Below are 13976 nucleotides of genomic sequence, written 5' to 3'. Positions count from 1 at the left end.
GTGAATGTAATTATATATATTATTGGTTAGGTACAAAATGTCTTAGTATTAGAATGTTGTACCACAAAATGGAAATACTAACAAATATCTCAGATTTGTATTCTGATTTTGTATTTGTAAGCTACTTTTGTTCCTGGTAATTGGTTGGTTGTTATTGGTTATTATAGTCTATTAAAAAAAATCTGTCTGAAAGTAAACAATCCTGCAGTTTCTCGCTTGTTGAGTTATAGTGAAATGATTCAGGTCCTGCTGAACTTTTGGACCCAGTTTCCTTTTCTTTTCAGTCAGGCACAGCCCGGGCCAGCTACGGGTCTCTTTGGAAAAAGTGGGTGGCGTTGTTGTATGTAGGCATGGAGAGGAGCAAAGCGACTCGTCTGCTCCCGTTTCTAATGTGATGACAGCTGAATGTACCGACACACAGCCGGGACCACCGTGTCACTTTCCCGTGTCAATATGACTGCTTGACATTTACGCCGAAAGAAAGTATTTTTCTCCGGGAATAATGACTCCAGAGTTGCGGGGAGTGTAGCCGCTGAAAGTTGAGTCGAGGGGAAAAGCAGCTCCGCCACCATATCAGCAGGCTGGAGAAGTTGGATATCTTGTCTGACTGGACATTTACCACATTTTCCACAGGACGATAAGACACTTTAAAGGTAAGAAAAGCACAAAAAAAAACTACTTTGGCTACTTTACAGCGCAAGAAGAACTGGAGAAACGCCTATCATGGGGTAAAGGATGGGTATTAACAACAGCTGCCAACATATCAGAACCCATTTTAACGTAACAACCCTGCATTTTCCTATTATACTTATTTGTTGTGTACAGTTATAGTGAGGGGTTGACTCGTGTGTGCGTACTTTGAGCAGGATCTATCCTCCCTGCAGGCAGCCTCAGTGAATACAGAGCTGTTAGGATAGTGACGTGAGCTGAATGAGTGATGGCTGAGAACACAAGTGTTGCAGACCCAATAATCCCCCCGTCTGGCTGTCACCTGTGGTCGCTGCTGTCAGTTGTTCCACCATGTGAGGGACCCGAACACACACACACACACACACACACACCCACACACACACCCACACACACACACACACACACACACACACACACACACACACACACACACACACACACACACACACACACACACACACACAGGGAATATTCTGGTCACAGAATATTATGTATGGTGGTCTGGACACAAACACACTGATTCCTTACTGTATGTTTCCTTCTATTCTATTGTAATCTCTTCTATCATGATCTGTTATAATCTACTCTTTTCTCTATCAGTATGTTCTATTCTATAATGTTCTGTTCTCTTATGCATTTGTTCTGTTTAAATCCATTCTATTATTTATGATTTGTTCTAATATATAATTTTCTGTATTAGATTCTACGATGTTCTGTTTTTATCTAATTTATTCTATTCTAGCACGCTCTTTTCTACAATATTCTGCTCTTTTCTTTCTACTTTTTTATTTTCTTCAGTCAATTCATATTTTTTTTTAATGTTTATTTAAAAGTGGTGCTTTTGCATTTGGTGGAAGAATTTCCAGGACAGCCCTATCTCGATCAATGAGAGGTGTGTTCTATGGCTTAAAAGATATAAGGACAATAGAGATGTCCGTTTTCCTTTCATTTGGGAATTTTTCATTAATCCCTGGGTGCAAAAAACGAATATACGTGTTGATACAAATATTGCAGTGGCAGTGTGCTTTGGCACGCTCCACAAGGGCTTTTCTATTTTTCTTTGCCTGCAGGGATCCAACCAGCAGTCTTTATGCAAAAATAAAAGAGTCTCTAACTTGTCCTGTCATGTGTACCAGGACTGTACTTGACAGTGTATTTTACCTATTCCGTCTTCTGAGTCATGCTGTATGTGGCAAACCCCCTGCATTTACTTAACCACTATTAGCCTTAAACAAGAATATATTTTCTCTTTTGGTGTCCTGCTTGTGTGTTTGGTGCCTCGTCAGGATTCTGGATGCACATACACATCGTACACTCTGAATTATTGAACACTTGCATCAGGGTCATATATCACTACCTGCAACAAAGAAACCTGAGAAGTTTGTGTCAGTTTGCATGTGTTACATGTCACAAACATTATGCATTAGCAGTCCCCATTAAGCCAGTGAAAAATGTCATTGTACATTTTGTAAAAGCAACATAGATTATCACTGTGATGTGATTATAATTCCAGCCAATGAAAGACAGTGCAGGCTACAGCAGCAGGTCAGAATGTCCAGCAGAGCACAATACCACTAATACACATAAATTGATGAAACGGGTAAACAGGATAATTCAAATGTTTATCAAATGATTTAACGCTCTCAGACTTCGAAAAACGAACGTTCCATTCATTGCTGGGATCCCCGGTTTAGTTACATCGGCATAGGCAATACAATGCAGGGCAATTCATTTGATTTTAAATGGATGTGAAGGGGGGTACCGGGGGTTAGTGTTAATATGAGCAGATGCTGTAAAGAAAGTGAAAAATAATATTCAGTTTTTGATGCATGTAATGATCTTTATTTTGTTTTTATAGGCTTCGGGGTTAGTTTGGTTTCTTAAGATTGGACATAAAGCCCTGAAGACAGAGAGATAATTGCACACAATAAAGACAGACTAAACAAGAAGAACACTCCTTGAAGTCTTAGTGTTCCTTCCAGCAGTGTTTTTGTCTCTTTTGCTGAATTCATATGAAACTGGTATTTCAGTCCTCTGCGTAGATTATTCCTGGCCCATCCCAGTTAGCTGTCCCAACAGTTTCCCAAAACTCATCGAAGCTGACTTTGAGTTTTCCATTTTGGCGGACTCTTGTCAATGCCCTCAATTGACCCTTAAGTGTTTAAATGTTTGGAAAGCAGATGTTAGAATTGAGTGTTTATGGATTTCCCCGAAAGGAGCGTACCAGTACTTATTTAACCCTCCATTACAATTTGTGCAGTCGTGTTGGGATTCAAAGGGAGATATCAGTTATGTAACCGCTCATATGCAAACTATTAGGACTCCGGCATGTCTTCAGGAGGCGGCGTCACCCTGGGCACCCCTGGGTTTCTCTCAGGGAAAACCCTCCAAACACATCATGGTATCCGTGACAACGCAGTCTCTGCCCTCTGAGCTCAGACATCTGAGCTGTCCTCCTCGCTGTGGAAATGTTTATGCAAAAGAGAGGTCCACCCAGTGTGTGTCTGTGTGTCATGAGAGCCATTAATATTCAACACGTGCATGCTTGAAGAAGGAATAGGGAAACAAAAATGTGAGGGAAAGGAAGAAAAAGGGTCCAAAACTAAGCACATTCCTTTGAGAGATGCCTGTGTGCTTGCCAAGCTGCAGAAATGCAAAGTGAGTGAAAACGTAAAGACAAGGACTTAGGCTATGGATAAGCCAGAAAAGAGTATTACCATTCGTTGTCCAAAGACCCACCCAGGGTTTTCCCCTACATTCATGTTTCAGCAGCAACACATCTTGCAATGCTCTGTCTACTCTTTGGAAAGTTACAGACTGTGAGGAGAAGTTTTAACTCGTATAAATAAGGCAGTAAGCGGAATAGACATTTTGTTATTCGTAACCATAGTTTTGGTTCAATCAAGAATCAAACAAGACAGGACGAATCTTAAGGTACAGATGAGTGCAAGATTACCTAGTTGAAACACATGAGTCAGCTCATTTGTGGATAGGGGTTGTTGTATAATATAATTGTATTCGGACAATCCTCCCAGAATGCCATATGTTTCATTTACAGTATGTGTTCAACATACATGTTTATTTTATTAGTGTTAGGTTGGAAAGACTTTGTTGCCTTTGGAAAGCCAAAAGCAACAATATGACATTGCTAAGCTAACCGGCTGCTGCCAGTAGATTTATAACACTCTCATTTAACACATAAAAACAATACTGTTTTTTCCCTCAAATGTCAGCTTATTCCCTTAAATGTTTTGATGACACTGCATCATTAAAGATTGTGAAAGGTATGATAACATATTTTAGCTAAAATAAGTGGGGAAAAAACGGATTCCCATTTACTGGTAACTTCATTGAGCTCAGAGCTACTGTATGAAAATGAAATATGTATACAAAATGTTATTGTACTTTTTATATAGCTGCTGGCAAGATTACTGTCTTATAGTTCACAACAGAGTGGTAAATGTGAGTATGAAAGGAAAGGGCATTATTGGTTTTGTGCATCTGCAAACTGACATGTCATCCTAACCACAGTCAGCAATGCATACAGTTTAGGCTATTTAAAATAAAAGGAACCATTCTTCCTGTCTCGTTATATATATTGGTGGTGGCCTTGTGACTAAATAGACTTTGTTTGTGTTGAAATGCAGAGCTAGTATGTTAGTGTACAGTACTGTATGTCTGCAAACCATCTCTTTGTATGTGTTTACTGTTTGCATGTTTGAGGTAAACAGTACAGCTTCGCCCAAAATATTTCAACAGAGTTTGGCATCTTTAGGTATTTGACTCGGCTCGCCAGATGTGTTCTTTTCACCCAGCTGGCTGAGGCCACGTAGTGCTGCCTCATCTGGTTGATATGCACTTTAAAGCCAGACTGCTCTCTTCACTGTCTTGCCATTTGCTTTTTTTTTAGACCAACAACAGTAGATCACATTGTGGTTCCATACCATTACTTTTAAGGCTTCATGAGCAGGATTGTCTTTAGAAGATAATATTAAGAGATGAGATTAAATTATATGCAAAAACTGGGAGTTTTGGATGGCTGGCATGCAACAAAGAAAGACCCCTAGGCTGAGTTTGAACCCAGAAAAACGACATGGTATAAGGATTAAAGCTAAAATAATAAGAACATTTATAAAAAATCTCCTCAGAAATTCCATATGCATCTATTAAATGAAGCAAAAATGACTTAATTCATTGTTTCAGCTTTTTTGTTAGGATTTGGTTCTTTCTTTGTCTTATGTGAGACTGAATATATTTTGGATTGGCATGACGTAACCCTGAGCTATATAAGAAATGTTTAAGACCGACAAAATATATAATCAAAACTGAAAAGTATGTCCTTGTGCGGATTAGACCACCAAGCCAGCAGAACGCCCTAACATTGTTTGACAAAGTCTTTACCAGAGCATAACGTTTTATGTTGGCCAATTAGGAGATTTATTTATTACCGATGTGGTTGACCACATTTTGTTTGCAAAGAAGAAAAACAAACCATAACAAAACTCTTATCTAAATTGGTTATAGGATTATACTACAGGAGGTCTGTGAGCCACAAGCAGATGGTTAGAAAACCACATGACTTATGTTGACAACTGTCAGCCCCACAGAGCCTTCTCATTTTGCCCTCGTCGTCCCCCAATCACATGTGCTGAAAGACTAGACGGTCAAAAGAAAAGCAACAGATGTCCACAGTTTTTAATATCCAGAAGCGTCCACTGGCCAGGTCACCTGTTCTGGTTGTTTCGAGGTGAATGTGTTTCAGTGGACTCAGCATTCTGTGTACGAGGACTACAGCGCTGCACAGTAAACAATCCGTATCAAAAGACATCGGCTGTCATCCAGTGCACTCCAGAGGCTTCTGCCAGCCTGTGTGTGTGTTTGTTTGTGTGTGTGTGCCAGTCTGCCACTCCGGTGTATCTGAATAGGATGAATGGCACATTGGTCCTGGCAGGCAGACAGATAATGAGGCAGCAGCTTCATTGTTGGCATCAGATGACCCTGTTCAATAAAAGGTACAGACAGTCAGCAGACACACGGTTTCAGCACCCTACGGATGCCTTGGAGCTGTAATAATAGGTGGACCAGTTAGGACAATTATATACAGTATGTAGTGTTGAAAGATTTGATAAAAGTATCTAATCACACAATTGACATTTGCAAGTATTTTATATAAACCGAAATACAGGTGTGTCCATACACACTACTACTCCACATAAAAAATGTTGATGAGCAACCAGATTGAAACCAACATTTCTTTGTAGTTGTTTCACCAAGTCGCAGTATTAATGTTAATTAAAAACAGCTGAATAAACTCTGCCTTGAGGTTCTCAATATATCCTGACAATTCAACAAGTGTCACATGCCACAGCTTTTAATCATGTAAGCTACAACGGAAATTGTGGCTCTTGTGATGAAAATTGCGATTTTATAGGCATGGTTGATTGTTCATTCCCTAACGGTTAGGGAATGAACAATCAACCATGCCTATAAAATCGCAATTTTCATCACAAGAGCCACTGGGTGGGTTAGGGCCTAACCCACCCAGTGGTCTAGCTCACTGTGATGTCTCCCTTCTCACACATGCTCTATAAATTCCTTAGATGTTGCATTCATTGAAGGAAAAGACTGATTATTTCCTGCTGACATTGAAACCTAGTGTATCTCACTACTACTTATGTAAAATGCTAACAATCTACTGACTTTCCATCACATGCTTTTCGTTGTTTGAATTGCATCATATACTGATCCAATTACTGTTGGAAACACACAAATGCACAGGTACTAGTTTAGTAAAGATGGATGATGGGCCTTTCTCAGGTCAGACAGTTGGTTCTTTGTCCCACTGTCAACTTTGACATATGTGTTTAATACAGTGTGTGTATGTGTGTGTGCATGCACGTGTGTCAACTGTTGATTTAGCTATCTGTCGTAATCCTGTTACTTTCTCCAGGGCAATGCCAATTGGCACACACACGTTTCAGTCACACTGTGCCATTCACCCTCTCTCCCTAAAAAACTACACACCTTTTCAGGTAGTAATAAGGATTATGCAATCTCAGGCTTCCCAGTTTTTAGTTCAACAATTGATAAGTTGGTCATTTTGGTCTTAGACAAGTCATTTGTTAATTTGTTGAATTACATATTTCCAAGAAACCTATGAGCACAAGTGGTGCTTCTGCATTATCTTTTGTCTAGAAAGTCTGTTTTTATTAAATTGACTAAGCTGTCAACACAATTATGAGTGTTAGTCTGCTACACATGTATTCGGTCGAGGGCCAGCCCTGGCGTTACAAGTGTTGTTGAGGCAGTAGAAGAAATACATTTGTGTCTTTCATTCTGCACTGAGAACACAGTATTCAGGAACTACATTGAATAGTTTTCCTCTGCTGTCAGAAGTTTATTCCAGGCTGCTCAGTCATGTTCAGAGTCCCATTGCTTATCAAGACCTCATAAATCCTCACAGAAGAGACACACCTGTGGGAGTCTCATTGTGAGGATCTCTGTGTGTGAAATGCCCCTTGTACTCTTCCAGGATGTGCCCTGTAGAGGTGGGTAAGCAGTAAACGATCATTAGATATATTCCATTGTTGGAAGAACAGTTATCTGGTAGAGTCTGGCAACGTGTTTTAAACATTTTCTCCAGCCAGGCCTGCCCCTCCTTACATGATTCTCTTTTTCCCTCCCTTTTTTCCCCAATCCTAACAAATAGTCCTCAGCTGGTGTTGCTGTGAGTCAGAATGAGTCACTCGAATACTGAAACATGCACATAATGCTTTTCAAATTAGAGATGAGGAGACCTATTTAAATACTTTTTTTTACCTTGAAACATGTACGGCAATATGGAACTGATGAAGGTGTGCATCCCATATCAACATAACTCTAATTAATGCTCCCTGCTAATCTAATTTAATTTGTGCAGTGGAAAGGTGTAATTGGCCTACAAGGAATAGATTGAGCAAGACTTAGTTGGATAGAAACTGAAGCTAATCTAGTCTGGTCCTTAGTTAAATAGGGCGCCAAGATGTCTAAAGTAAAGCTGGGACTTGTTGTTCAGACATTAAAGTCAATTTCATGAAGGACTTTTGTCATATTTCATGTTTGATCATTGTTCTATGCAGATCCTGAAGGCAGCAGTGCATCTAAATGACACATTCCATGTCTGCTAAGCATGTACGATACGATACGATATTACTTTATTTGTCAGATCAAGTCTGAAATTTGACTTGCGTCACAGCAGCTGACGACAAATCAACAGACAAATATCCAGACAAAAATACATGAAACACAAACAACAAACATTTAACATAACAGCACAATCAGTGAGAGAAAAGAGCCTTCAGGGTGCATTTGATCTGGGATTCAGCTCTGTATTTACTGTGAGGATTGACTGATGCACAAAGGAGTGCTTCAGTCTGACCTTATTGAAACGTGGGACCCTGTATCTCCGATTAGATGGTAGCAGTTCATATTCACTGTTCAGAACATGGTTTGGGTCAGAGATGATGTCATTGGACAGCCTCACTAGGTTGTTATGATAGACTGAGTCATAGAGTCTCTGACAGGGTTGACCAACAATCTTTGAGCAGATTTTTAACAGGTGGAGCAGTTTTGATTTTAAAGCTGCTGACAAACATTTGTACCAGGTAGTATTGCAGTACTGTAGAATGGACATGATCACAGATGTAAAGAACAACAGAAGAATTTCTCTGCTCGCCCCAAAAGACCTAAGACGGCTGAGAAAATAAATTCTTTGTAGCAATAGCCATTCCAAAAATAGAGCATTATATTAACAAATTACATTATTTAGTATTTGAATAATATGAAAAGAGTCCACAGCCTGGCTAACATTTATTTGAGGGTATTGCAGTGAGTCTTTGATGCTAATGTCAGCTACAGTATGCTAACATGCTGATGATCACTTCTAGTTTAGTAAGGAGTTACTATTTATCTTGGTACACATATGACACACTGAGCATTTTACTATCAGCTATTTGCATTTTAGGGGAACAAGATTGATTATGGACTTTATTGCATTTACTCAGTTTTTTTCGTTAAACATTCTGAGCTTATTTTTTATGTATCAGCTGACCCTGTGTAATGTTTGAATTGAACTATATTCCACTACTGTACAGGACCCAGGTGTCACAGGACAATCAGGCGCTTTTGTTGTCATCTGCCAGAGTATAGGGTGTAAAAGTGCACGAGTACAGGGGCCACCGACAGACCCATAAATAACACTAAGGAGCTTGTCTGGCTGAATGCAGATCTGAGGATTAACTGGAGGCAAGCTGCAGCAGCGTAGGGAGTGTGTGCAGGCCTGGGCACGGCAGAAGGGTGTGGTGGGATGTTTCCTGAGTGTTGGATGTAAGCTCAGCTGTGGCGGCAGGCTTGAATAGACAAGAATCACAAGATGCAGGAAGTTAAGTGGCTGAAGGGGTGATTTTTTTCCGGGTGCATGCTCCCCCGGGAAGATTTTTTTAAATGTTGAAGTGAAATGCATCAATCTGGTGCACTTTGAGCACAAAAGGGCTGAAGGGGTGATTTTTTTTTGTTTTGTTTACCACATGTATTCCCCCAGTCAGAGCTGGTTGATGTGGCCAGGGAAAGGAAAGTTTGGGGCTCTCTGCTGGAACTGCTACCTCCGCGACCCGACCACGGATAAGCGGGAGAAGATGGATGGATGTCTTTTGAGACATTCATTTACGTAGAAAAATTATGCCTGTGAAAAGAAGATTGCAATCTAGAAATTAGTTTCACATCACACAGGAAGGCCTGATTAGAAATGAATCTTCAATTTCAATCTTCAATCTTTTAAAGGTCCCATGTCATGCTTTTCCGGTTATTACCCGTCCCCTTGTGTGTTATGTAGCTTTTTATGCATGTAAACGGTCTGCAAAGTCACAGACCCTCAAAGTACACCCTGTAGCGAGTAAAACTCTAACACAGAAAAGACCTGTCTGTGCTGCCCCAGAACGCCTCGTTGGAGATTTCTCTTGTTCTTCCTGGGTACAGTGACGTGACCATACCCAAATGGACCCATTGATAACTCCAACCATATATGTGCAGACATCTGCTTCTGAAACATCACAGATTTGCACATGAAACACCGCATACTGTTGTGTATCGCGTGTTGGTCCGTACGTGTTGCGGTCACTCTGACCGAAGACACACTTCTCTATTTTCTAGCTGAGAAAACGTAAAGTTTGTGTGGTTTGTTTCTGCTACAAATGCCTCTGTGTATGTACGGTCTGACTTTCTGTCTTGTCTTGGCAGAACCCCATCTTCAGGGAACAAGTAAGACATTATGAGCTGATACACTGAGAAGAGATCTTTTCCAAAATTAGACAAATGTGTATTCTGTTTGTGTTACAGCCACTGAGTGCAAGATGACTCAAGGGGTGACATAGATTATTTATATAAAAGGAAAATGATCAGTGAGTTGGCTGGTCTTCAGTGGCTTTACTGGAATTCGCTGTTAACTGCCAACTGAAGAACGCAGTGCATGCATATACAATTACACACACAAGTCATACACAGTAGCCAAATACATTTAAATATCCTCTGTGCCACAGGAACTACCTTCTTTTTGTGAATGGCTGTTAGTTTAAAGCAGTGGTTCTCAAACTTTTCCTGTCATTCCCCACTTTGAACATGTGGGCCTTTTCAAGCCCCACCTGTTCCTCATCGCTCCAATAAAATGGTAGGCCAAGCTTAAAATTGTCAAATGTATCGTTCTATAACAGGGGTCTCCAAGCTTTTTTAGGATGAGAGCTACTTTCAAAAAATAAAACAAGTCGTGAGCTACTTTTACTCCTCTTTTTTTTGCAGTGTATATATTTAGCACATTTTAACATTATTATATGCTTACCTTTAACCTTTGTGTGCTGTTTGGGTCTGTGGGACCCGTTTTCAGTGTTTACTAAAATAAAATGTATTTAATTTAATTATTTGAACCTGCTTTATTTGGGGGTGGACCTCACATCCTCTAGGGGGGTCCGGGGGGATGCTCCCCCGGGAAGATTTTTTTAATTGTTGAAGTGAAATGCATCAATCTGGTGCACTTTGAGCACAAAATGAATTTATGGATACAGCTCTCAACATTCATATGAAAGGGAGCTGTATACTTTTCAATAATCCAAACATCTTTAGAATATAATCACAACCAATAACAAATAATTTAAACTTGTTTATTCTTATCTTATGTTACCTAGTTAGCATTCTTTCTTTTTATTTATGCATATTTTACTAATCACTCCCCTTTTAAACTGTTTTTTTTTGTTGCGAGGCTCCGGCGGCTCGGGCGGCTCGGGCGACTCGGGCGGCTCGGGCGGGTCCGCTGTGAAAGTCCACCGCCGTTGCGAGTCTCCGGCTGTAACAGTCCACTACCGCCCACGAGGACCCAGGTTCGATTCCGGCCTGAGGTCCAAAACATTTATTTAAAAAAAGAAATACAAATAATAATAATCTCCCATTCATCGCGTCCATTCGCGATCCACCTATCACATCTCTGCGCCCCACACTTTGAGAAATGCTGGGTTAAAGGGAATACCCAGGCTTTTCACAAAGACACTTCTTTAACCTGACAGTTTAAAGTGCATTGTGCTCTCTTCAGGTGAGATGAGCTATACTTGTTTATTTTTATCCTGCAACCACAATGAACTAATGGTTCAGGCATTTCTTTCTATATATCATCTTTCACAAACATAGACAAAACAGATAAGGCTGGGAGTTGTTTTGAAGATCACCATAACTCTGTTTCATGAACACTGTTTCTCAAAGCTGGGTGATATGTGATTCACCTGTGTGCATGTTTAGACTTGTTACATTTGTCATATTATCTGACAGGCTGGTATTGTTTCAATTGAACTGAGGTTAAGGAGAAAAATGATTTACAGTGTGCGTCATGTTGCAAATGACATTATGAAGCCATCACATTTAGAGATTGATTTGGTCACTTTAAAAAAAAAAGTACACACCGCTTGTTTGTGCTCATTGCCTGCCTTTATTTCTTCACATTTACATGAACACATCCCTTTGGCTTGCATTAGTTAACACTGTGGCATTGACACTATGTGGTGTTGTGTTCACATCCTGCTTCTCAGTGAGATCAAACTGCTTTTGTTAAGCAAAACAGTACTGCTTAACCTTCACTGCGGAACCCAAACACACACACACACACACACACACACACACACACACACACACACACACACACACACACACACACACACACACACACACACACACACACACACACACACACACACACACACACCACACACACACACACGCTTATCATCTGCCTCCTCTATCCTTACTCCACATTCAGGATAACCTGAGCCGCGTCTCTCCCCAGAGACAGTGCCACTGAACTGGACTAGAGTGTCCCCCCCCCCCCTTTGGCTCCATCAGCCCAAACAACAGAGGCCCCATTGACTGTGGCAAACTACAGCCCTCCTCTCTCATTTCCCCTCTCTTTCAGCGCGTCCATCCCCACCTGTGGTTAGTCTGTCTCCAGATAATGATACACAAGGGCTCGTGGAGTACTTATTAAATACAATTTTGTGTGTTAGTTCAATTTGCTGCTAATTAATGTAGACAGTACTGAGCACACGTTTTCGAAAATGGGTGTTTTGTGTTATTATGTGGTTGGTTTTAAAAAGATGTTGCCTCACATACACACTTTTATTTTATATGCACTTTTGCCGGAGAAGAGCAGGAGTTGGTAAATGGGATTACTGTACACACCTCTCTTCATGAGAAAGCAGAGAAACAGGGGAAGGTTATACAGAGTGTCGAGGAATGTCTTTAAGCCTTGTGAAGACCAGCTCTCTCTTTTGCTTTAGGTTTCTCACGCTCTCTCTCCCCCCCCCTTCATTTAATGTTGTTTCAGAAAAGCTCACTCTCTGTTTGTGATTTGTATGGCGAGGCTTTTGAATAGCACCAGTGTTCCTTATTTAGAAAACTGAGACGCATCTGCATTTTGACAAATGTGTGCACTTTTTTTGCTTATCCTCCATTTTTCTTTTACTTGTCCCCATTTTTCTATGCATTGTATAACATTTGAATGTAACAATTAGTGGGAATACTCTTTTAATTTGTATTTTGTTTGCCTCTGCAGGTTATGAGTAATGGAAGCAGGGTCGGTGGTGCGTGCCGTCTTTGAGTTCCTTCCCAGCGTCTCCGAGGAGCTGCCACTCTTCCCCGGTGATGTCATCGAGGTGCTCAGTGTCGTGGATGAGTTCTGGTTGCTTGGTAACAAAGATGGCGTCACAGGTAAGGTGTCAGGGGTCATTATTATTGTATATAAACCTTTATGGTTGAGTATTTCTGTTTCGAATTACAACCATAGAAAACAACATGGAAAATCGTACTTTCCCACCACACGGAAAACTGTGTTTGGTCTTTCATTTGTGCTTGTTTGATGCAATATAACAAATGTTTGACAAGGCATGGTTCACTTCCTCTCTGAGGTCTGCGTTACACGATACAGAGGATTCAATATTAAACATTCTAGCCCTTCATAAGGTCTGGGAATTGAGAACGATTTTGAAAATACTTCCGAAGTGAAGAGGGGTGAATTAGGTATGGCAGATTTAGTTCATGAATAAGTTCTTACTTTATGTTCAGGTGTGAAGAGGATGATCGCAATTCATTCTGGGCAAGATGAAAGGGTGCATCATTTTTTATTAGCTTTCGCTGCTTTTTTAAGTGTTTTTCTTCCAGAAATCCAATTATTTTTTCGAAGGAAGAAGATAAGAAAGGGGATTCCCTCAGAGGGGAAGTGCGAATGGGAAGTCAATGTGGCCTTGCTGTACTGCTCCTGGAAAACACAGATGTTAATACATTGATGTCAGGACTTCCCTGGAAAGATGAGAAACTGGCTTTGGTGTCAGGCTAACATGTTGTCTGAAGTGTCTATTCAAATAATCTCTTTTATTAAATTCAATCCAGATGTTCTTGATGTGTTTGCATTCCCTAAATATTTGAATCAGTTTCAAAACTACAGCAAAGAGAAAACTGTTCAAGCCAAAAAGGCTATTGGCTTTTTTCTAATAGTTGAGAATTGTAGTACTCAGGGCTACTGTTTTGCTATAACTACTATCAGTCATTCCTGTAGGATATTTTATTCATCTTAAAATAATAAAGTAATATGTAGTTTTCTTTTTAAAAAGTACCCTTTCATCTCCCTATACTGACGCTATCTGCACATTCAGAAATGAGGTTTAGGATACTACAGCCAGATCACACTGTACATGTCTGTGAGTAAACATATCGGAATATTC

At 40.3% G+C, this 13976-nt stretch overlaps 1 protein-coding gene across 1 annotated transcript in view; it reads left to right on the top strand.

Annotated features, from left to right (window-relative positions):
• The first annotated feature begins 337 nt into the window (after positions 1-337).
• The window catches only part of dnmbp (dynamin binding protein), a 45872-nt gene continuing 32233 nt past the window's right edge, over positions 338-13976 (top strand). Inside the window, exons 1-2 of the mRNA XM_034119273.1 lie at positions 338-653; positions 12812-12966. Coding sequence (XP_033975164.1) covers positions 12822-12966 — 145 coding nt within the window. The 5' untranslated portion in view covers positions 338-653; positions 12812-12821. The remainder of the gene's footprint in view (positions 654-12811; positions 12967-13976) is intronic.

Source organism: Trematomus bernacchii, unplaced genomic scaffold (assembly GCF_902827165.1).
Source record: "Trematomus bernacchii unplaced genomic scaffold, fTreBer1.1, whole genome shotgun sequence".
Classification (NCBI taxonomy): Eukaryota; Metazoa; Chordata; class Actinopteri; order Perciformes; family Nototheniidae; genus Trematomus; species Trematomus bernacchii.
This window is presented reverse-complemented; position numbering and strand designations above follow the sequence as displayed.